General features: G+C 37.3%; 1 protein-coding gene across 3 annotated transcripts in view; it reads left to right on the top strand.

The window, feature by feature from the left end:
* Positions 1–24,029, top strand: part of LOC150085589 (tyrosine-protein kinase Src42A-like) — a 140,276-nt gene that overhangs the window by 100,633 nt on the left and 15,614 nt on the right. For all 3 annotated transcript variants that reach the window (XM_090374128.1, XM_090374127.1, XM_090374126.1), the window contains one exon: positions 15,076–15,232. In XM_090374128.1, coding sequence (XP_090230254.1) covers positions 15,076–15,232 — 157 coding nt within the window. The remainder of the gene's footprint in view (positions 1–15,075; positions 15,233–24,029) is intronic.

Raw genomic sequence — 24,029 nt, forward strand, 5'->3', positions numbered from 1 at the left:
TTCCTCAAAATTAGCCGCCAAACAAGTAATTGGGGGTCTGGAAGGCGTGTTGTTTCTGCCAAGAATTAGATGCAATTTTCTGAGGGTCACCGTTACTGACGACTGATTTTTGTAGTCATCATCATCATCAGCCATTTTCAATCCACTGCAGGATGAAGGCCTCTCCAGCAACTTTCCAGTTCCTTCTGTTTTGAGCACTGGCCATCCATTTACTACTCAAAAACTCATGAATTTCATCTATCCATCTCCGCCTTTGTCTTCCAGGTTTTCTTCTAGCTCCTCTTGGGTACCATTCTGTTATTTTCTTAGTCCATCTGTCATCATGTCTTCGAGCTATGTGTCCTGCCCAAGACCATTTTAGTTCTTTAGTTTTGATAAGAATGTCCTTTACTTGAGTTTGCTGCCTAAACCATGTGTTTCTCTTCTTATCTAACAGTCTGATTCCCAATATAATTCGTTCCATTCTTCGCTGTGTAGTTCTTAGCTTCTCTTCCATTCTTTTGGTGAGTGCCCAAGTTTCACTTCCATAAGTCATGGTGGGGAGTATACATTGATTCATTATTTTACGTTTCAGACAAACTGGGATATTGCTCTTCAGTATGTGACTATATTTCCTGAATGCTATCCATCCAAAATTTATTCTTCTCTTGACTTCCAGCCATTTATCATTATTACAGCTAATAACTTGTCCCAGATAAGTATATGACTCCACCTTTTCAATTACTGCTCCATCAATCATTATTTCCCTTTCTGTGGCATACTTGTTCATCATTACTTTTGTTTTAGCCATATTCATCTTTAGTCCAAAATCCTTACTAACTGTGCATAACTGATTAAGATTTTCCTCTAATTCTTTGGGATCGTGGCTTATGACCACAATGTCATCTGCAAATCGTAAATGGTTTAGGTACTCTCCGTTCACATTGACTCCTTTCTGCGACCAGTCTAATCTTCTGAAAGCTTCCTCAAGGGCAGCAGTAAACAGCTTCGGAGATATTGTGTCTCCTTGTCGAACTCCTTTCTCGATTTTAAATTTGCTACTGTCTTTGTCTAGTCTAATAAAGGATGTAGCACTCTCATATATTTTCTTCAAAATCATAATATATGGAGTATCTATGCCTTGTCTTTCCAGTGCCCGAAACATTGCCTTATGCTGTATGGAGTCAAATGCCTTTTCATAATCCACAAATGCCAGGCATAATGGTGTTTTATATTCATTTGCTTTCTCCATTAGCTGTGATATTACGTGAAGGTGATCCATAGTTGAGAATCCCGTCCTAAAGCCAGCTTGCTCTTTCGGTTGATTCTCATCAAGTATTCTTTCTAATCTGTTAGTAATGACCCTTGTGAACAACTTGTAGATATGGGATAACAAGCTAATTGGTCTATAATTTCCAATTTCTGATTTATCTCCTTTCTTATGCAGCAAAACTATGATTGCATTATTCCACTGCTTAGGCATCACACCTTTTCTAATGCACTTTGTGAAGAGCCTTGCCAGTTTTTGTGTTATGTCTCTTCCTCCCAATTTTAACAACTCTACAGTAACTTCATCTTCCCCCGGGGCTTTCCGATTCTTCATTTTCTTCAATGCATGTTCTACCTCATCAGGAAGAATATCGGGTATGTCGTATGTGTTGCTACTTTGCAATCCATCTTCCCCACTGCTGGTATCATTCCCTCGCTCCTTGTATAGTTCTCTATAGTAGTCTTCTGCTATTTGAATTATGCCTTCTCTGCTGTTTATAAGTACACCATCGCTATTCTTCAGTTTCAGTATCATTTGTCTTTCTGTATTACTGCTCATGGCTGCTGATTTAAATCCTTTGTTTTCCCTTAATGCTTGTTCTACTTTTCTTGTGTTAAATCTTCTTATGTCCTCTCTGAGTCTCTTTCTAATGGCTTTGCATAACTCAGTATACTCAATTTTCTCCCTGTCAGTGTTTTTCTTGCTCTTCATTTGTCGTCTTTGGTTCATCATAACAAGTGTTTCTTGACTAATTTTTTCTTCTTTGGATTTCTGTTTCCCTATAGGTTTCTTGGGCTTTATCACTTTCAGAAAGTTGTAATATTCCTCATCAATATCTTGGTCCTGAGCAGTCTGCAGAAGCTCAAACTTGTTCTTAAGTTCCAGTACATACTGCTTTTTCTCCTCCTCTGTTATTTCAAAGACCTTTGTATTATTTTTGTAGTACGTTTTAATAATAAGAACACATTGTTGAATCTTTAAGCGCTCCATAACAAATTTGCTGCATCTACACTGCTTGCCGGTCAAATATGCACTGTCACGTTTGAACCAAACCAAAATGGCGGCCGTTATAAGTTGTAAAGTTATTTTTTGGCAAACTGCTGGAAGTTTTTTCTGTTGGGTATATTTAATAATACACTTAATTGTTTTAAATGTCTCTTTTTTTTGAACATGCATGAATTGCATCAAATTTAAAAGAAAATATTGTAAACATTTAACATAATTATATAAAAACAAACAAATATACAATTATAACAATTTAATCAGTTGTTGGGTTTGACTGGAGGCACGCAGTTTTATGTATGAGGATTTATCGTGGATAGACTTACTCTCATTCCTCTCCTACTGACTTTAGTCTGTCTCTCTTTTTTTGTTTATTATTATTGTTATTATTAGCCATATGGTGCAAGGAAATCTGACGCTTATGCTGCACCAGCCAAAAAAAAAAAAAAATTCCTAAAGTTACCCTGAGAGAGCGAGAAAGAAAAGTAGAAAGGAATCACCAAGAAAGAGAAGAATGATGATATCCAGCTCTGGACCCTGGGTTTAATTTCGTTTAAAATGGAAAACCCTGTTTCACACACGTAGGAAGTGGAAAATGGCAATAAAATTCTAATTGCCTTTTCAGATATTCATGGATATTCATTTTGATTCAAAATTTGCTAATATTAGTGTTATTAAAGTGAATTTCCAGCGACTGGTCATTAAAGATCTCAGCCAGTTCTTCTTCCTCTTGCAGATTAAGTTAACATCAGAAGGTTTCTTGTTGCAAATGGGTCCCTTACCCACAAATATTTTTTGGTATCAAGGGATGGAAAATAATGCTCAATTTTTGTATTTAACAGCTGTAATAATGTTTTGCTTATTACATTAATTATTTTAGTAAAATTCGTTTTGGCAGTCAAGGGAATCATTTCTAATTTTTTTCATTTACATATTTTTTTCCGTATACTCAACTTTTCTTTAATGGCGAACAACTTGTCAGTAGAAGTGAGTAAATTTTCCTCTGGGCCTTGCATCAGGGCCATGCAAACAGTCGCCAAAAATTATTAATATGTTGAACAACTTGTTCTTCAATATCATTGGACATTTTTTATAAGCCTACTAATTGTGCTGTTTGAAAGTGGTACAGCCATTATTATTTTTTTTTTCCAAGTTTCTCTCCCAAAATACTTTTCATGATTACCCGACATGATGGTAAAATCAGACTTTCTGCAATCAGGTGAGATTTTTTTTTTTTTTTTTTTGCCACCATTTCGGCTACTAAATAGCTGGCCTTTTGCATTTTATCCAATATTTTAGCCATACTATAAAATTCTATACCTTGTTTTCTAGTAGAGGCCTGCAGTCTTAAAATACTCCACAGTTTTGGATGATAAATTCTCATGTTTCGTAGAAAAATGATGCTGCAGTTTACTTGGCACCATTGATTCATTCGACAATTTTAAACCACATATCACACATAGAGGTAGAGGACAATCTTGGGTACCAGTACAGTAAACCCCTGCTATTCGCGGTCGCTGATTTAATATAAAATGAAACCTAAAAAAAATGTAAATTTTAAAGCGCCATGAACATTTTCTGCCATAAAAAAAACATGGGCATGGCTAAAATTATCTTTCCCGGTCAAAACAGCGCACAGTGGGTGGGGGGGAGAGGTGACAAAATTGCGAGCATGGATGTTTCTCGCTAATCCTTGTTCAGTATGTGTTATGCGCTTGTCATGGAAGGTTTCATCGTTTTCTTTTAATTTATATCCTTATAAATTGAATAAATTTATCAATTTATAAATTGATATGCCTACAAAAGTGATAAATCAACCTTTTTTGAGTGTGTTAATGGAAGAAAGCGACTTTATTGTGGACAAGTTCTTTCTAACCCGTACAAAAAAAAAAATATGGCTACAAATAACAAGGGAAATGTGAACAGATCAAAGAAGGTGATGACGTTAGCGAATAAAAGTGAGTCATTAGATAAAATTTCTAATGGTGAAAATGTCTCCTCAGTGGCAAAACATTATAAAATCAATGAGTCAACGGTACGATCAATCAAGAAATCGGAAGAAAAAATTCGCCATAGTGTCCGTGAAAACACGCTAATTGCTTCAAAAATTTGCTCTGTAACTCGTGATGTTAAATTAGAAAAAATGGAAAAGGCTTTAAATCTGTGGATAGAAGACTGAACTCAAAATAAAATTCCGTTAAGTTCAGTCATCATTCGTGAAAAGGCAAAACTCCTTTATCAACACTTTAGTGAAACTGGTGATAGCACTGGCGGAAGTTTTTTAGCTAGCAAAGGCGCTGGTTTGAAATTTCTAATAAATATTACATTTAATATTAAATTGTTTCTTATTTTCATTTCGATGCCATATGCTTGCATTTCACTATGTACTGTCTATGTACATAGTCAAATTATGAAGGTACATATAATACATACATAGACAAAATTTTAGACTAGTTTTTCTTATATATTTCATACTTTGGAACGGAACCCCATTATTACTATGGGAGCCATAACTCAGTATTCGCGTTTTCGGTATTTGCAGCATTTCTCAGGAACGTAACCCCCGTGAATAGCGGGGGTTTACTGTATATGAAAATCCCATCGCCAAATAATCATCATCATATTTACGACATGTTGTCTTCTTTATTGAGGTTGATGGTCGCTCGTTTTTGTCATTTTCTCCAAGCTTGTTGTTATCAATTTGCCTCTTCTGATTTCCTTTCACTAAAAATTTATCCATTGCTAATAATTTCTTAAAAAATTAAAGATACTTCTAAAATGTACTAATGCAGTTAATTGAAAGTACATGTTCTATATGAATTAACTGAATATGGCGTTTTAGAGATAAAAAAAAAACACAAAAAGTACTTTTAAAACACAAAGGAAATTTTGAACTATGCTGCTGACAAGTTGCACTTATGAAACTGCAGGTTGCCTGGGAGAGAGACTCAAGTGATAAAAATGGCCAAATAAAGGTGAACAGATCTACTAGGAATCAAAAGCTGAATAAAGGATTAAAGGTGAACAGATCTAGTATTAGGAATCAAAACGTGAGATCACATTGACCGCTGGAAAGGGCTGCGATCAGTGCAGCATAAATAAATTAATTTTTTATCTGAATTAATCATTATTATAAAACTTGGATTTATTATTTTTTTTTATTTGCATTTTCCACGGCACATCTGAAGCATACTCGTGGCACACAGGTTGAGAAACACTGATGTATGCTGTAATTTTTAGCCTTTATGACTGCCTCTAGTCTCAATGGAACACTCCCCACCAGTTTTTTGTAAATGTCCTCCAATAATTTTTGCCATCTGGCCTTCAAAGAGGTGACTAGTTCAGCTGTTTTCGGGCAGTCTCTCTTCATATGTAGCCAACAATCCAATTCATCCCCGAGTTTTTCTATAGGATTGAGATCGGAGCTTTGGGCTGGCCAGTCCAGTCCAACGTTTTGACATTTATATCCTCATCAACCTCTCACCAAGTGGCATGACATGGGTGTTGTCCTGCTGATACAGATATGGGCCTTTCCTGACGTCCTGCCACAATGGTAGTAAAGCATTGTTGTCCAGAATGCCTAGATAGACCTTGTCATTCATTTTCAAAAACAACCAATGATCCCAGGCCAAACCATGAAAAACAGATGATGATCATGTTGCCTCTGCCAAACTTCATTGTTGGGATGATACAGTCCAGCTGGTAGCTTTTTCCAGGCATCTGCCATACCCAGGAATTACCATCACCAAAGCACAGCTTTCCACGTGTCTATGGTCCAACAACGGTGGGCTTACACCAAGCTTGTTGGCATCTGGCATTAGACAGGGTGATTAGTGGCTTGTGGATCGCTGCATGGTAACCCATATCACACAGCATCGTGTGCACTGTACTGGTGCTGACATTACTGTGAAAATGTCCTTCCTTGCAGGCAGATGTTTATTTGCAAGGCACCCCTGTCATATTCCATCAACTTTTGGGGTTTTCCAGGTCATTTCATAATGGTTTCAGCACCAGTTTTCTTCCATTTGTAGATCACATTATCAATTCTAATCCATTGATCTAGGGACCTTCAGTGCCATAGAAATGTCACATACAGACTGATTCCATATGTGGCACACTATTATCATTCTGTGCTGGGTCTGTTAACTCTGTCAATTGTAGCACCTTGCATTAACAATTGTACTGCTGTCTTCTCGAAGGTAATTTGGATTATTATTTACATCCCATTTCCTTGCCTGTAAATGCCTTACAGCTTTAAAATAAATAAGCAACAATCCTGCTGCTTGAAAGATTGGTCATTTTTTTTTTGCTGCATGATTCTTTATTTTCATTGAACATGTTAATCTGTTCTCATTCAATTCTACTATCAAATATTGAGCATCATTAGCTCTATTGGTTTCCATAATATTTATATATTGATCATAATGTTGACTCTCATTTCTGTTTGATTTGGTTTAGTATTTAATGGTGAAACACTTTCCTCGTTTGAAAGTAGTAGTGCAGATCATTATGAAAACAGCCTACAGATAATGAGCACAGCTTTTTCCACAAGCTGTAAATCTTGACATTTGCAGAAATAGTTTTCTATATATTATAAATCATGCAGACATTCAAGTTATGTTCAAGTAATTAGCATTAGTAAAGGCGTATGATGCAAGCTTATACAGCATCAGCCAAAAAAAAAACACCCTACTCATTTCACCCATCCACTCAAGTCCAATGTTTGTCTAGTTCTGTCTTGAATCTATTTAAGCCATCAACTTCTACAATGACAGATGGAAGTTTCTTCCAGCAATTAACCATCTGCTGGCTAAAGGAAAACTTCCACACATCTATCCTATAGCTGCCTTTTATCAGTTTGAATTTATGCCTTCTCAGACGATTATTCTGAGCAAGAGGAAGAATCCCATTAGCATTGAGCATGCTCAAACCATTCAAGGTCTTATACACCTCAATCAGATCACCATGCAGGTGCGTAGTCTCCAGACACTGTAATTTGCAAAACTTAAGCCTTTATTCGTAACAGCAACCCTTTGTTCCATTCACTAATCTTGTTGCCTTTCTCTGTACTCATTCCAGCAGCTCTACATCCTTCTTAAAGTGAGGCCTCCAGACCTGTATACAGTAATCAAGGTGTGGCCTGACCATTGCCTTATAAGAGGGGATAATCACTTCCTTATCCCTGCTAGAAAAATTCCTGTATATCATTGACAAGACACCATTAGTTACTCTTGCAGACCATCTGCACTGCTCGCAAAACTTCATATCTAACTGCACAATTATCCCCAGTCCTTTTCGTTCTCTACCACTGTCAGTTTAGTATTACACAGTTGATATGTTACTCTGGGGTTACTGCTTCCCATATACTTTACGTTTGTCAATATTAAACTTCAGTTGCCACCTCTCAGCCCATCTGCTCATCTTTGATACTATTGCAGTAGCATACTGACATTAGTGTCATTAACAGCCCTGCTGACCTTCGTATTGTCTGCAAACTTGGACATTAAGCCTGATGTACCATCATTAATGAATAGAGAAAACAACAATGGACCCAACTGAACCATGGCGGACTCCACTAATAACATTAATCCACCATTGATTACCACTCTGTCTTCTCCCACTCAACCATCCTTTTATCCATAGCAGCAATTTGCCTCCAGTGCCACACTGCTCCAATTTGTGCAGCAGTCTTCCATGTGCAACAGTATCAAAAGCCTTTCTAAGATCTAAATATATGATATCAAAATTGTTCTTTACATCCATTTCCTTTGTGACTACATCATAGTAGCCAATCAAATTGGTCAGACAAGACCCCCTTGATAAACCCACGCTGTGTCCGAGCTATAACTGAAATTTTGTCTAGATGAGCCTTCAGTCCTTTTTTAACCAGTGTATCCATTAATTTCCCCTAGAACAGAAGTTAAATTAACAGGTCTGTAATGACTTGTGTCACCCTTTGATCCTCCTTTATGAATTGGCATCACATTTGCACATCTCCTGTCCATGGATACCTCCCCTGAGTCCAAGGAGCTCTCATAATTATGGCTCAGGGTTTGCTTACTTCCTTTGCTACCTCCTTTAATATAGCTGGATAGATCCCATCCACCCCAGGTGTCTTTCTTATGTTTGTCTTCAACAATTTCACCTCCTCTTTACACTCAGTTATTACAAAACCATCTAGCTCACTGCCAGAGTTTAAAACTCCTCTAGCATTTCCCTCATTGAATAACTCCTCATGTGTGAATGTAGATGCAAAATATAATTTAGTTTTTTTAGCTACCAGAATCATCAACAGTTGAATCATCCATATCAAGTGGACCAATCTGATTCATTCCCTTCCTTCTAGAGTTTACATAAGTAAAGAACTCTTTGCTATTTTTATTTGCATCCTTTGCCAAAGATTTCTCGTAATCTGCCTAACCTCCTTTGTGACTTGGTTACAGACCAGCTTATTTATCATAGGCTTCCGTGTCACCTGTTAATTTTTATGTATCCCATTATGTATTCTTGAAAAAAAAGTGTTCATTACTGACATTCCTCTAGACTCTGCAAATTCCACAAGTCTTTCACTTCTTTCATTTCTTTCACCAATTCCAAAATTTCCTATAGTTCACTTTTCTGCGCTGTTTTGTCTCTTTCCAACCTTAGCATTGAAGTCCCCCATAATAATAGTGTAGTGAGTTTTCTGTTCATCTAGAAGACTCAATTTCAGTGTAGATTTCTTCAACCTCTTCATCATCATGGCTCGATGTTGGTGCATAAATCATTATAATCTTTAGCTTATACCTCTTAGAAATCCTGAGTAGTAGTAGTAGTCTTTACACCCTTGGTGATATACTTTTGAATTCCAAAATGTTTTTTTATATCTTTATAGACCAGAGAGCCAACTCCACCTTCACTCCTTTCACTGTTTCCATTTCTTCTTGTTGTTTCAGCCAAACTGATGATATACCAATTTACATTTTCTAATTCCTTTTCCAGCTCTAGTATCCTGTCTTCACCAATGAGCGGTGTTGAGGCTCACGAACTTCCAGTTAGCATCAGAAGAAAGATGTTGCTGATGAATTACTCAGCTAAAATTAAAAGCCTGCCTACTCATCCTATTTGGCCACTACTGTATGATCCTCATGAACAGAGTGGGTTTTCCATTCATGATCCTCATGAATGGAAAACCCATTATGCAACTAAACCCAGAACAATTTTGCCTGCTGGTATCAGACTGCAGATTCTTGTAGAAAGCTGGAACATCCAGCCTGATAATATCCTCAGAGAATCAGAAGATCCTAACCCCCCTTGGACTACCTTCACACTTTCTTCTGATGAATACTTTCAGCAATGGGGTAAAGGTTCCATAGCAAAGATTAACATCCAACAACTACATTATGCTCATACACAAAAGTACCCCCACTTTACCAAGATCTATACTAATGGTTCAAAGTCTGACAATCAAGTGGGTGCAGCTGTTGTCTTCTGTACTACAACTGTCTCGTTTTCACTTCCAGCCGAATGTAGCAGTTAAACCGCTGAGTTTCATGCCATTAAGCTTGCTCTGAAAAATATCTCGCTGCTGTCAATAAATAAAAGTATAATATATGCTGATTCACAAAGTGCTATTTTAGCTTTGAAAGGCATTTCCTTGCTTAACAATCCTTTATTAAAACTCATAAGATATAAGCTGGTGCAGCTTCACGAGCATCAACAAACTGTTATCTTTTCTTGGATCCCTGGCCACAGTGGTATTCCAGGAAATGAATGTGCAGATGATGCTGCAAAGCATCCTTCCAACGTAGCTTCAACAAATGATCTAGTCCCATATCGTGATTATAGACACAATATACGGAGAACATGCATGGAACAATGTACAGTTCTGTGGAAAATGCAAACAAATAACAAGCTATTTCAAATAAAACCCGAACCACAATTATGGACTTCTAGCCTTTGTAAAAATAGAAAAGAAGTAATCTTAGCCAGAATCTGAATAGGTCAGACTCACCTCACACATCTATATCTGCTTACAGGAAATGATCCTCCTCAGTGTGCGCATTGCTCACAACCTCTTACAGTAAAACATACTTCTTGAATGTAGTTTGTTTAACAACACCCGACGAATGGCTTTTAGTTTCATTTCAGATCTGCAACAACCTCTGTCTCTCACTAGCATCATAGGTAAAGAAGCAAATCTCTCTGAATTCTTTTTCTATTTAAAACAAATTCAAATGTATGACTGTTTCTAACTGCTGAACAAAATAATTGCTGTACAAGTAGTTCTTATATTTAAATTGAATTGATTTGGGAGATGCAGTATGGCCTAAGTTGCCCTTGTGCCAGAAAACACCACAACAACAACCACCATCTGGTGTGGGATTGTTGGTGCTCTCATGTCAGTATGGGCATCCAGAGCCTCGGCCTCTGGCGATCACGTGAGGACATCTGTCCCAGTGACTTTTATTCCCTTTCCCCCCACCCTTACTTTGCCTTCTCTGGGTGGCCTAACTTCTCTATCAAACCACTTGAAGCTTCACTCTCATTCAGACCTACCTTCACTGTCTCTCCATGAGACACCTTTTCTTCACGCTTTTTTTTTTTTTTTTTTTTTAATATATTTTTTAATTGGCTTCTCTCCGGACTCTGGCAGAGAACTAAGGGACTGCTTGGCTCACCTCCCAGTGGTGATGGTGGGCAATGTTGTTTATGTCTCTGGCTGTTTAGCTACAGGGTCCCACTAGGGGCTCTGTAGCTAAACAGCCAGAGACATAACAGCAGAACAAAATAGAATAGTACATAAACCAGACACAACACTTTTTCCTGGCCTTTTTCAGTTCTGTATTCCATCACAGAGTACATACAGTGCAGATGCCAGTGGCACCTGACCCTAAATACTGTGCCACTACTACTACTACTATATGCCCAGATTCAAGGCCAGAAATTCATTTAGAACAAGCTTCTACTTTCAATAAAGTTGATCATGCTTACTGCATCTTTCAAAACTTCTTGCAAATCAGTTTGCATTTCCTTTGCTACTAATGCTTCCCTATGTATGATGAAATGATTAAAAACTGTATTTGGAGCAATTTCCTTTACTTTGCCTTTTAAACCTTTATTTAATGCAGCAATCAGTCAAATCCCAATGCAGTTGTTCTAGATTATTTGTTTGAAAGAAAATATTTATAAAATCAAAAATCTTCTGGCCCATAGTTCTTCTTTGCAAAGCTGTGCAAAACAGCCAGAGACAGCTGGCTGTTTTTCACAGCCAGCTGTCTGTGCAAATCCAGAAAATCCACAGAGAATTTCTGTGAATTTTCTGACTGCATTTTTTCTGATTCATCTAACCATATTGCAAAAATTGGACTTTCTCTCAATTGATTAATAAATTGAATTTTATGTTGTCCAATAACTGTAATATGCCTCGAGACTGTCTGTGGACAGAGGAATGGCTTTGAAATTGTTGCTGTACTTTTCTCCATGCATAATTGAAATAATTTTTATTGCAGCAAGGAGAATGCACTGAATTACGAAGCAGAATAAAGCTTGCGTGCAACACACTTGTTATGTATATTTACCTGCATATTTGCGCCTCTGGCCTTTAGGCAATACAGTACAGGCAATTTGAGAATTTGTGCTGTGGGAAGCACGAATTAAGAGCTAAAGGGATTACTGTAAGGGATTAATTGAGTAGTACTTCTCAGTACTACTCAGCATTTGAGTAGGACTGAGAAGTATTAATACCTACTGAGAAGTCGCACTAGTCAGCTGTCTTTTGTGTATCCATATCCATAGCCAGTAAGCAAATTAAGGTGATTCCAAACGTGGTAGGCAGTAGGGTTCATTCCTATTGCATAGTTCGAGTAGCAAGGTCTCTACACCTACAGTAAAAAAAGTAATTTTAACAACAGGTTTTTAGCTTTTATGTACACAAAAAATAAATTTATTTAAAAATTTCTGCACCCCCTTTAATTTATCCTGTGACTCCCTGGATGTTGCGCTCCACAGTTTGCACACCAACTGATCTAGACCACTAATTTTCCTGCTTTTGCAGCTTAGCTGTTGTAGTTCTGTGAAGATATTCCAATTTGCTTTCTTTATGTTATATCTTTTGATATACAACTGGTATTGCTGGTTGTTTGTAACTGTTTATTTAGTTTCAAAGTAATTGCTCTATGATCTGATGTGGTCCAGACTGACTGGACACATTAGTCTGTAATTTTATAAGCTTTTGAATTTGTAGCAAAAGTGACATCAATGTCACTCTCCCGCATGGTGCTGCTAAAAGTTGGCAGGTTATTTGGCTGATTTAATACATGAAATGTGGAGGTAACTGTGTATTCAGTTAGTATCTGGCCATTATGTGTGCCTGCTCTGTCTTCTGCATTGCTGTACCATAAGGTTGACTGGCAGTTGACATCAGCACACACAATAATGTTAGCATTAGGTAGAAAATCTGTGACTATTTGTAGATATTCAATAGTGTCATTTATATCTTTACCTGGTTTGGAATACAATGAAATAATATAAAATACTTATAATATAAATATATAAAATAATATAAACCATAGCACTGGTGATATGTGCACACACTGCCACTGGGGAGCAGAGGTGACCCACCTTTGTGACAGTAAGGTTGGTGTTTTTTTACTACTATTGCAGTAGAAGTCATGCCTGAAGTGCATTCTATGATTTTATAGCTCCTTGAGTATCCTTGAATTCTACTCATATGTGTGTACTACCAAGATGTCTATGTCATTATCCTCTGGCTTGAGTCTGATATGATCAACTGTATGTGCTCTCTGAGCATTCAATTGGACGAAGTTTAGAGCCGTAGTCATTTACATGTTCTCAATCTGATCCATAATTGGTTCTAGATTTGAGAAGTTTTATCATTTTCTGATAACGGGCATTTTATATCCCTGATACTATGCATATAGTCAGACAGCCTGGCTGACTTACAAGTAGCACATTTTGGTTGCTGATTCTTATTGTTACAATTTTTAAAATCATGGTCAGTGAGTGCACAGTGGCCACAGAAAGGAGTTTTCTGACTGCATTTCCTGGCAGTATGATCATACATATGGCAATTATAGCACTCTTGAACAGGGAAGTGCTCCCTGAATCTATGGCTGGTCCAGTGAGTACAGATCCTCTGTTGTCCTTTTAATGTGCTCCAAATTCTTGGTGAAATTCCTGCTATTATATTAAGTTGTTTCTACCTGCTCCTTGTACCTCTTTTTAATGTAAATTTACTAGCAAATTCATCGATTGTCATAATGTCTTAAATTCTTGTAGTATAAGTTGGTCATAAGCTCCCTTTCAGCAGGTAGACTCCACTACGTTGAAGATTATTATGTTGGGATTTCTCCCTTTAGATTTTTCAGATTGCAATCCCAATTTAGTCACTTCTGGGTGGCTTTCAATTCTTTTCAGATCCTCTTTATTTGCAACTTCTATTAGGACACCATTATTTCAGAGTTTGCACATATTGTTAACTTTGATTTCTTTTAAGTGAGGTCTCAGTTTGGTCATGACAGTGTTTTTTACTGCCTCATTAAGTTTGAGAGTTGAATCAGGCTTAGCTTTTAAAGTAACTTTGTTTCCTTATTCATAGGCTTTTCCTTTGTTTTGTCAGGTGTGTGTGTGTGTGTGTGTGTGTGTGTGTGTGTGTGTGTGTGTGTGTGTGTGTGTGTGTGTGTGTGTGTGTGTGTGTGTGTGTGTGTGTGTGTGTGTGTGTGTTATCTCATTTTTGTTGGCTCTTACTACTTGAGCATATCTAAGGATATTCATGGTTTTGTAATTGTCCTTCTCCTCAGTTACTGTTTCCACTTTTGTTTTTAAAACTCTGTTCTGTGTTGAGTTAAATGATTCTTTGTTCTAATAGAGACCAACAGTTCAGAATCTGCAGTCTGATGTGATCCTGTTTGGTCTGTTTGCAAAAATTTCTCCAGGTATAATTTTACTTTCACCTGTTTCATAGGATCTGATTATTTTGACATCTGATATTTAGCATGTCCCGTTTCCTTCTATTTTTTTGCAAGTCTGGCTTTGCATTTTCTTTGTCTCTGTTATCCTTAGTATCTATTCAGCTTTTCTCCTTTCTTCCCTTCTTTGTACTAAGGGGATCAGGGGGACAGCTTTCTAGGTCTTACAAACATTTTTTTCTTTTGGCGATTGTTCCTTGAGAATTCGATTGATCCCAGTCTCAGAAATTTTGTCACTTCTGGGTGGGTCACTCAGGGAGGTCACTCAACTGACTTGATCGGCAAATCGAGGTTTTTGTCTTTTTTAATATGGTGCATAATGAGCAGAATTTTGCTCATTATGCACCATATTAATATGATATTTTTGTTCCTGAAATAGTAAGAGTAATTTGATGTGTTATTTTCACTAATCGACCTATTACTACTTAAGATATTGGCATTTTCCATTTGGGGAGGGGGACAGAATTTTTGGTCTTAGTTTTGTCAGAAAGAAAGAAAGGTCCCATAAATATCAAAGTCAAGTTGAGTTTTTTTGCTATGGTTGAGCTCCCCGTTATTCAAAATATCTCTACAATTATTATTTTTTTTTAATCACAAAATAACCAGTAATTTCCAATATCCAAGCAATAAAAAAGTTGATGTTGGCTCCAATACACTTGCCATAGTGATCGTCGTATTGACTGTATTGGTTCGAAATATGCTGGGAAATCTGAAAAAAAAAAAAAAAAAAAAGTATATTAAGTGTTTAAAAAGAAGTTTTCTAAATGAGGCAACAGAAAAGTTAATCATATAATGTAATTTGCTAGACATTACATTTATTGTTTTATAAAAGTTACTTTTACCATAAATTTTCAGGAAGATGAATATGAAGCAAGAGTGGGTGCTAGATTTCCTATCAAGTGGACTGCTCCTGAAGCTGCAAACTACAGTAAATTTTCCATTAAATCGGATGTATGGTCCTTTGGTATCTTGCTTACAGAACTTGTCACATATGGTAGGATTCCTTATCCAGGTAAGCTCATCACAGAAAAGCACATATATGTAATTTGTGATAACATCTAATGGCTCTGTTTAGTTTCATAAAATGGTCTAATATTTAAAATAATTTATCAAATGAAATTTGAGGTTGGTATATATAAAGGGTGATTCACTACCAGTGCGACAAATTTGCAGGAGGTGTAGGGGGCACAAAGACGAATTGGAATCACATAGCATTGCAGGGTCCGAAATGCCTTCGTCATGCGGTAGAGGACGTTGAATGGGAGGTCGCGTGAACAGCGATCCTGCTGGAAGTCAGCATTTGCAAACCGTTTGTTGAAGAAACCAAGTAGCAAAAGTCCTCCGGAGTGGATAACCGGCAGGCTCCAATGATTTGGATGCATTGCAGATGATATGAACTCATTTGGTTTGTTGACAGTATCCTCCATACAGTGGATTGGGAAATACCCAATCGTTGGCCTATCGCTCAAGTACTCGTACTCCAATTGCCTTCTGCAAGACGTAGGACTTTCTCCTCATTGTCTGGCGTCCTCGTCATTCGCTCTCGATTCATGGTACCTCTCGTGAAACAACCAGTCTCATGTAACCTTCTGTGCACATATGTGAAAATCGTATGATGAGGAGCATGCCTGTGCGGGAAACGTTCCTGGTACAAGTGCAGAGTGGTGCGCCTGTTACAGTCCACAGCTCCATACGCGAGGTGCATGTCAGCCAGTTCAACGTTTGAATACTCGTCCATCCTACTGCCTCGGAAACTGGTTCGCAAATGCTGACTTCCAGTGGGATCGCTGTTCACGCGACCTCCCGTTCAATGTCCTCTACCGCATGACAAAGGCATTTCGGACCCTGTAATGCTATGTGATTCCAATTCGTCTTTGTGCCCCCTACACCTCCTGCGAGTTTGTCGCACTGGTAGTGAATCACCCTGTATATTTTTTTAAATTAAAATTCTAGCTGGATTGAGAATAACATAATGGTAAAATTCTTACTATTTTTTTCTGTAAGATTTTCTATAATATTTTTGGTAACCATTTTTCTATAAAAGTGAAATAAGAAGAAAAACACATGCATGTGATGAGAAAACTGGCATGAAAATAGTTACTTCATTACCCAGTCCTCTGATATCATTGAATGCCATGGTTCCCAAACTGTCTTCTTCACAGTTCTCAAGAGAGCCCTTCTGACAAGAAAAGGATTAGAGAATGCTGCTTTCAAACAAGAACAATAAAAGTATGCACACTAAATTTAAACATAGTGCTAAAACTCATATAAAGCAATCAGAGTGGTTTTTTTTTTTTTTTTTATAAGTAACAATTAGCAAATCTTAGTTTGGACTATGGTCTGAAAACCAGGATTTATAATTTTTCTTAATCTGATGGTTCATTCAGTGCCCACAGTAATCTCCTTTATGGTATTTATGAAATATGAGTTTATGAGCTTTTATGCATAACATTAAAATGAAAACCCAGCAAACTGTCTTCTTGCAGAAGAAAAATGGCTCATAAATTTCAAATTTGCTAATTGCACAAAACCCTTTATGGTGTCATCATGGTACCTGATAATGTGCAGATTTGCTTTGTGTTCACCAGATGTAGATGTTATGCTTATTCATCGTGCCATTGATGTGGAACATGAACACTGAAAACAATCATTGTTAGAAAATTGTCTTCCAAATCCATGTACTGACATGTCAGTACATGTACTGACATGTCATTGCAGAATTTGCATAATCTAACTTTATCTTTATTGGACAATGCTTTTGGCAGCTGGAGTCCGTATGGCTTCATTGTTAGTATTTTTTTCCCCCTCTTACACCACACCATTTTTTGAGAGATCTGCTTAATTACATGCTTAGTGAGCTTTCCTCGACTTCTCTCATAAGCATTTGTACAATGGTTGCCTCAGATAGGCAATGTTGACTAGGTTGATGATGCATCATGCATCCAATTGCAACAAAACATGCATCTTAACATGTTGACTGCCAAGCTAGTTTAAGAAAAAAAATTTCCCAGGGCCAAAAAAAAAATATTTAGTAAATAATTCTAAAATAAATATTGAAATGAAAGTGTTATGCAGTTTTTTCGCTTAAATATCAAAAAAGAGGGTTTTTTTTGTGTTGCACGTATGTGGCCGACGTGGCCCAGTAGGTTACTTTATTTCTTGAGATGCTGTGTCAGCCACATATGTGTGATGCTATTACGGCATACATATGAAGGTTGTTTGTAATTAGTTTATTGCGCGCACTGCAACAAAGTTAATTGCACTAAAATAAACTCTCAAACGTCGCAATAAGTTTGTCAGTATTGGTAGAGATTTTGTGAAAACAAGTTCATTAGCGCACTGTATTATCTCCATTTTTATTGTGTTGTGTTTCTCTGTAAGTTTGTACAAGTGTGTTGTGAAAAAAAAAAAATCTAAAAAGCAATGGCTAAAAGAAAATTACTAAAAGAAGAGGAATTGAGAGAAATTGCTGAAAATCTTAGTAGTAGTTCTGAAGATGAAAAAGATTTAGACTCTGTTAATTCGGTAAATGATCCTGACTGGGATATTTCTTGAAATGAAGAAGGAGATATTGAAATACAGTAATACCCCGACTTATGCGAACTCGGAGTTACGCAGTTCTTGATTTTTTTGTTTGGTGTATATCTAAAATTAGCTTACCAGTGATTTGGAAGTCAAATCATAAAGGTTGGGTGACAGCTTCCGTTTTTGAGGACTGGTTTGGTCACCACTTCATCCCCGAAGTCAAACGTTATTGCAAGTCTAAACAGATACCATTTAAAGTGATGCTTCTTATTGACAGTGCACCCAGTCACCCTCCTGCAACCCTAATTAATTTCAACCCTTGTGTAAAAGTTGTGTTTTTGCCTCCAAATACAACCAGCTTGCTTCAACCGATGGACCAGGGAGTCATCAAAATATTCAAGGCTTACTACATAAGGCATTCGTTTGCACGTCTGAATGAAGCCATGAGACAAAATATATAGTGAGATATCTGTTAAAGACTTTTGGAAACAATTCAATGTCTTAGATGCTGTAAGAATCATTGAAGAATCTTGGGATGAAATTCATGAAGAAACTGTCCATTTTTTTTTCAAAAACGAGACGAAAACAATGACAGAAACTGATCATGTCGCTCATGTGATAGAAGTTGTTAATCTTGCCAGGCAATTAGATTTGGAAGTCAATGGTGATGATGTCAACGAGCTGTTGGATTCACATAGTCAGGAGCTGACAATGAATGAGCTCATAGAGATGCGTGAGCAAAACGCCACTGAAGTATTCAACACTTCAGACCCAGTTCCACAAGAAAAGCACATGACAGTTGCAAGCTTGATAGGTCTCAGCTCAATTGAAAAGGGTTTAAAAATTTTAGAAAACAGACTCCAACGAAGAATACGTTATAGCTACAAAGCAAGGAATAAAAAATTATTAGCTTGCTACGAAGAAATTCTGCATGAAAAAAAGGCGCTGTGTCGTGAGACGAATTTGTTAGATTTTATGAAGCCATCGACATCGAAATAACTTTTTTATGTAACTCATTTATTTTTTTAATACATATTTTGTATTAATATGTATAAAGAACTGCAATTTTATTAAATATTTTTCTTCTAAACTAGTGTTTTTGTTGGTCCTTGGTCCCAATTAAAAAAAAAATCTATATGTATTTATATGCAAAGTTGTACCCCGACTTACGCGAATTCGACTTAAGCGATTTTCGTCGGACCCACCTATTGCGTAAGTTCGGGGTATTACTGTACTGGAAAATATTGAAGAGGTGCTTCAAGAAGAAAACACGGATGAGCAATTTGAAAAGACTGAAGAACCTGAAATTGAAGCGACTGAAACAAATGAAACTATTGAATGGACTGAATACGAAGGATGCCAAAAAAGATTTGATTTTACAGGCAAATAAGGACTGCAAATAGACGTATCAAGAAACATGCCTCATCTTGAGGCGGTTTCATTATCTTTTGATGAAGTAATAAATCTTATTTTAACGGAAACAAACAGGTATGCTGAACAAAAAATTCAGAGTACCTGAGCTTCAAGGCAGAGTCATCTAAAAAAGTGGGTTTCAACAACTGCTGATGAGATGAGAAAGTTTTTTTGGGTTTCTTATGTGGATGGAACTAGTAAGATTGGGCAGTATTGCATCTTACTGGTCAACCAAACCCATCAATAAAAATAATTTAGTAACAAAAATTGTCTCGCAACATATTTGAATTGTTATTGCGCCTCATTCACTTTTCAGACAATGAAACTGCTATTCCAGGGGACAGGCTCAGCAAGACAACACCTGATAGATGTTTTGCAGCTGAAATATCAAAAAATATTTTTCCCCAACGAAGATTTCATCACGAAACTCTTATTTTTTCCTTGGAGGAGCAGGCTGATATTCCAACAGTATATTCCAAATAAAGCGCACGGGTATGGAATCAAGCTGTTCAAGTTGTGTTCCAGTGAAGGATATACCTGGTTGAGCAAGATCTATTCAGGTAAATCTGAAAATTATATAAAATCTGTAGGTTTAGGTCTGCGAAGAGTTATCGCAAGGACTTCTAAATGAAGGTCACACCTTGTACGTAGACAATTTTTATACCAGCTAGCATCTGGCATTATAGTTTCTTCGTAAAAAAAAACTCACATTGTTGGTACATCACGAGCGAATAAAAAATTTATGCCCAAAGAAGTCATGTACTCAAAGCTAAATAAAGGGGAGTTGATCGCCAAGGAAGAAAAAAATGGAATTATTTTTCTAAAGTGGCGAGATGCTCCAGTAAAGGAAGACGGAAAGAAGAGGGGGAAAAAAAAACACACCACTTCCTATTCTAGCTTATAATAAGGGAAAGGCAGGCATTGATCTGTCTGATAAAAATGGGTTCGTATGCCACAATGCTAAGAAAGGGGTAAAGTGGTACTGGAAATTTTTGATAGAATATATACTCGGAATATCAGTTATCAATGCATACGTGGTATACAAGAGTGGCACGCGAAAACAAATAAAAATAAGAAGCTTTTGGGAAGAGGTAGTACTGATTTGCTAAATATAGAACGGAAAGAGAAACGTGAAAAGCCAAAATGTGGTAACACTCATATATATATATTAACTACAAAAATCGACACAAACAACAAGAAAGTTAGAAGGATGTGCATTTTTTTGTTACACAAAATTGAGAGAGGTGGAAGGAAGATCAGTTGCTTAGCAGAGAGGGGAAAAGAGTTTCAACGTATTGCTCAGACTGTATTCACAGCCTTCCATGTGTTTAGAGTGTTTCGGACAACACCATAAATCTTCATAATTTTGTAATTATAAAATTTGTAATAATAAAGAATTTTTAAATAATGACCAGTTACTCGCTTATTTGTTCTCATAGCACCATGCAAATTTCATCACATGTATCACTGGAGGCCATGCTTTTCAAAAATAATGTAAATTTCCAACAATCATCAGTGCTATACAGCCAATGCAGTTTCCACTGAAACAGTGGGTCTCGGCAATATATGTCCGACGCGGCACCTGAAAAACATAATGGTGTCAGACATATACGGCCGACACAACAGTCAACGTGTTAAGATATAACTTTCTTATAAGCTGGAGATTGCTTTCTATATTCTCATCAAAAACATTGAAGAGTAGTTTCAGACAGAGTTTTACGAAACCACACGTGATGCTTACCCAGTACTTGTGAAATCTTCCATTTTGCTCTAACTATCAGCCTCTTGGCAGAAGACATGGCAAATTTAAACAGCAAAATATGAAAACTTGAAATTTATACCATTGTGTGCTTAATTTAATTTCTGCAGCTTTTTTTTTCATTTTATTATCATTTTTATATACTGGAATCTAATTTTGACTCTCCTTGTATTATTTAATAAGCTTAATGAGTTAAGTTCCATCACATTGTTAATTTTTTTTTTTCAAACCTCTAGTACTTATTGCAGTTTAAGGCTGAGAAGACAGAAGGTACTTAACATTAGACAGGAAATACCATGTGAAGGAAAGTTGTTCCAGAAAAAAATGGAAGTTGAAGGGATAAACAACAAAGAAGAAAAGTTGATTCTGCAACTTTGAAGTTGGACAGTAAATGGATGCTGACTGGTTTTGGCATGTGTTCAGACTGGTTTGAGAGAGAGAGAATTATAGATGCCAATTGAAGGACAGTGTTTATTGAAGTATCTATAGAAAAGGCATGCAGCAGAAATAGAATGTCTGTGAGACAGAGTGACTTATAAGAGGTGGGTCATTAATTAATTAACCTAACTGTAACCTCTTTTGAATGGAGTCTAGAAGCCTGAGAGAAGATTTGGGGACACCACCCCAAACTGTGGGAACAATGGTACAACAGATTCGATTTGTACAGAGTAGTTTTTCAGAAGAAAAGTAATGTGGAAAATGGTAGAGAACCCATCTTTGCAGAAGCAGAGAAAGCAATATTTGTTTTGTGTGTGTGTGTGGTGGTGGTGGTGGTGGTTGATATTAGAGGTTTAAACTGTTTTGTTCAGGGCAATTTTCTAAAAATGGAAGGTGGAATGCAATATTCTATCACCAGAAATATTATGAATAGGATATCCAGCAAATTCTTTGCAAAAACAATAACTAAACCAAGTTCTTTAATCTTAAAGGCAGGAAATCATTTATATACACTGATGAGCCAAAACATTATGACCAGCGAGTCATTATGCAAATCGAAGCAACTGCAGGTGAACTATGGGTCGGGACATAGTATAAAAAACACCTGATACTGAGATCCGTTAATCAGTGTTGCTCTTGTTCTTCAGATGGGAAAGGCAGCAGACTTAAGTGAGTTTGACAAAAAACCCACAAACTGCCGGCTGGGTGTTGGACAACCACATCATTGATGCTTGAGGTGAGCGAAGGCTCTCCTGGATGGTATGTGGCAACAAAAGGGTGACTGTGGTGCAACTCGCTGGTAATTGGAATGCTGATGATGGGAGTAATGTGTCACAACACACAGTACATCGAACCCTGCTGAAAATGGGGCGGCGTAGCCGCAGACCGCTCCGAGTGCCCATGCTAACCACAGTTCACTGGCGGCAGCACCTACAATGGGCACGCGAGCATCGAAACTGGACCTTCAGTGATGAAGAGGGTCATCTGGTCCAATGAATCACACTTCATGTTACACCATGTGGACTTCCGGGTACGTGTGTGTCGTTTACCTGGGGAAGCGATGATGCCTGAATGCACCATGGGATGAAAACAAGCAGGTGGTGGCGGTGTTTATGCTTTGGGCAATGTTCTGCTGGGATACCTGGGGTCCAGTCATCCATGTGCTTGGCACTCTGATGTCTACCACCTATCTAAACATCATTGCTAACCAGGTACACCCTTTCGTGGCAACGAGCTTCCCCTCTGGCAGTGCCATCTTTCAGCAGGATAATGTGCCATGCCACACCACTTGGGTTGTTCGAGACTGGTTCATGAACATGAGGAAGACTTCCATGTATTGCCCTGGCCTCCAAATTCCCCAGACATCAATCCCATTGAGCATCTGTGGTTTTTGATAGAACAGCAACTCCGATCTGTGGAGTCTCAACCACGGACCTTACAGGAGTTAAAGGATCTGCTGGTTGCATGTTGGTACAGGATATCACGAAACACATTTAGAAATCTTGTAGCATCCATGTCTCACTGGGTATGAGCTGTTTTAACTGCACGTGTAGGACCAAAATCATATTAGGTAGGTGGTCATAATGTTTTGGCTCATTGGTGTATAGTTAGCAGCAAATTTCTTTGTAGAAAACCAAATGTGCACAGAAGGTCATCTCATCAGAGTCAAGTCTCTATTCCAGTTTGTTCTTATTGATAGGAGTAATGGTTAATATGAAATGTTCAGTAATATTTTTATATTGAAATTCTTTGCAGCCTGAAAGAGTGATTTGTTTTGGAATTCTGAAGAAAGGTTATTATGTGGAAAGTTAAAATTAAACTTTTACTAAGTCAATGAAGAGAAACTGTTTCTTGTGTAATCAAATATTGTGAAAAGGAAGTTGAAACAAAAATCTTAAGATTCCTCTCTTCAAACCAGTTGAACCAACTTGCAATGAATTTCCAACACACTAATCATGTATCAAATAAGAAATGAAAAGCTGAAGTATGATGAAATCTGTGACTGTTGCAATGGACTCCTGAAAAGGCTAATCTGACATTTATTTGACTTATTATATGTAATCTTCAAAAATAATCTGGTTTATACATTGGCATGACCAGTAGGTCAGAGGATTTTATAACTAATTATTTTGATAATGAATACAATCATGAAGTGTATTTAGCAGTCACATGGTCTCAACCAGGTCCACTGAGATGAGTACACTAATGCACTCTCATGCTTCCCACTCCACTAAATAGGCGTTTAGGCAATATTATGTCATTTGTTTAAAGCAGTGTATTACATAGGCAACTTGTATAGTTCTATTTTGAGTAAAACCATTGTAATATTCACTGCAGTTTAAATCAGCTAGATGGGGAAGGGGGGATGGATACTATTGTCCAATTGCTTTTACATATAAAAAGTACAATGAAACCACCCTGAATGGACACCTCTCTAAATGGAACACTTCTTGTTTTGGCCAGTTCCAGTTGATAGAAGATAACTTCAGGTTTTTATTCACCAACTGGAAAATTGCACTCTACAATACAATAGATGGCAGCATAATCACAAAACTGAAATCATGGCAGAATTTACCCATCCCAAGGAGCCGTGATGCAGCTTTGGTCCAAGAAGCTGTAGTATGTCTATATACTTGCATGTACACCAATCCTAGAAGTATATTGTAACGAGCAG

Source organism: Mastigoproctus giganteus, chromosome 5 (assembly GCF_048544385.1).
Source record: "Mastigoproctus giganteus isolate SK-2022 chromosome 5, ASM4854438v1, whole genome shotgun sequence".
NCBI lineage: Eukaryota > Metazoa > Arthropoda > Arachnida > Uropygi > Thelyphonidae > Mastigoproctus > Mastigoproctus giganteus.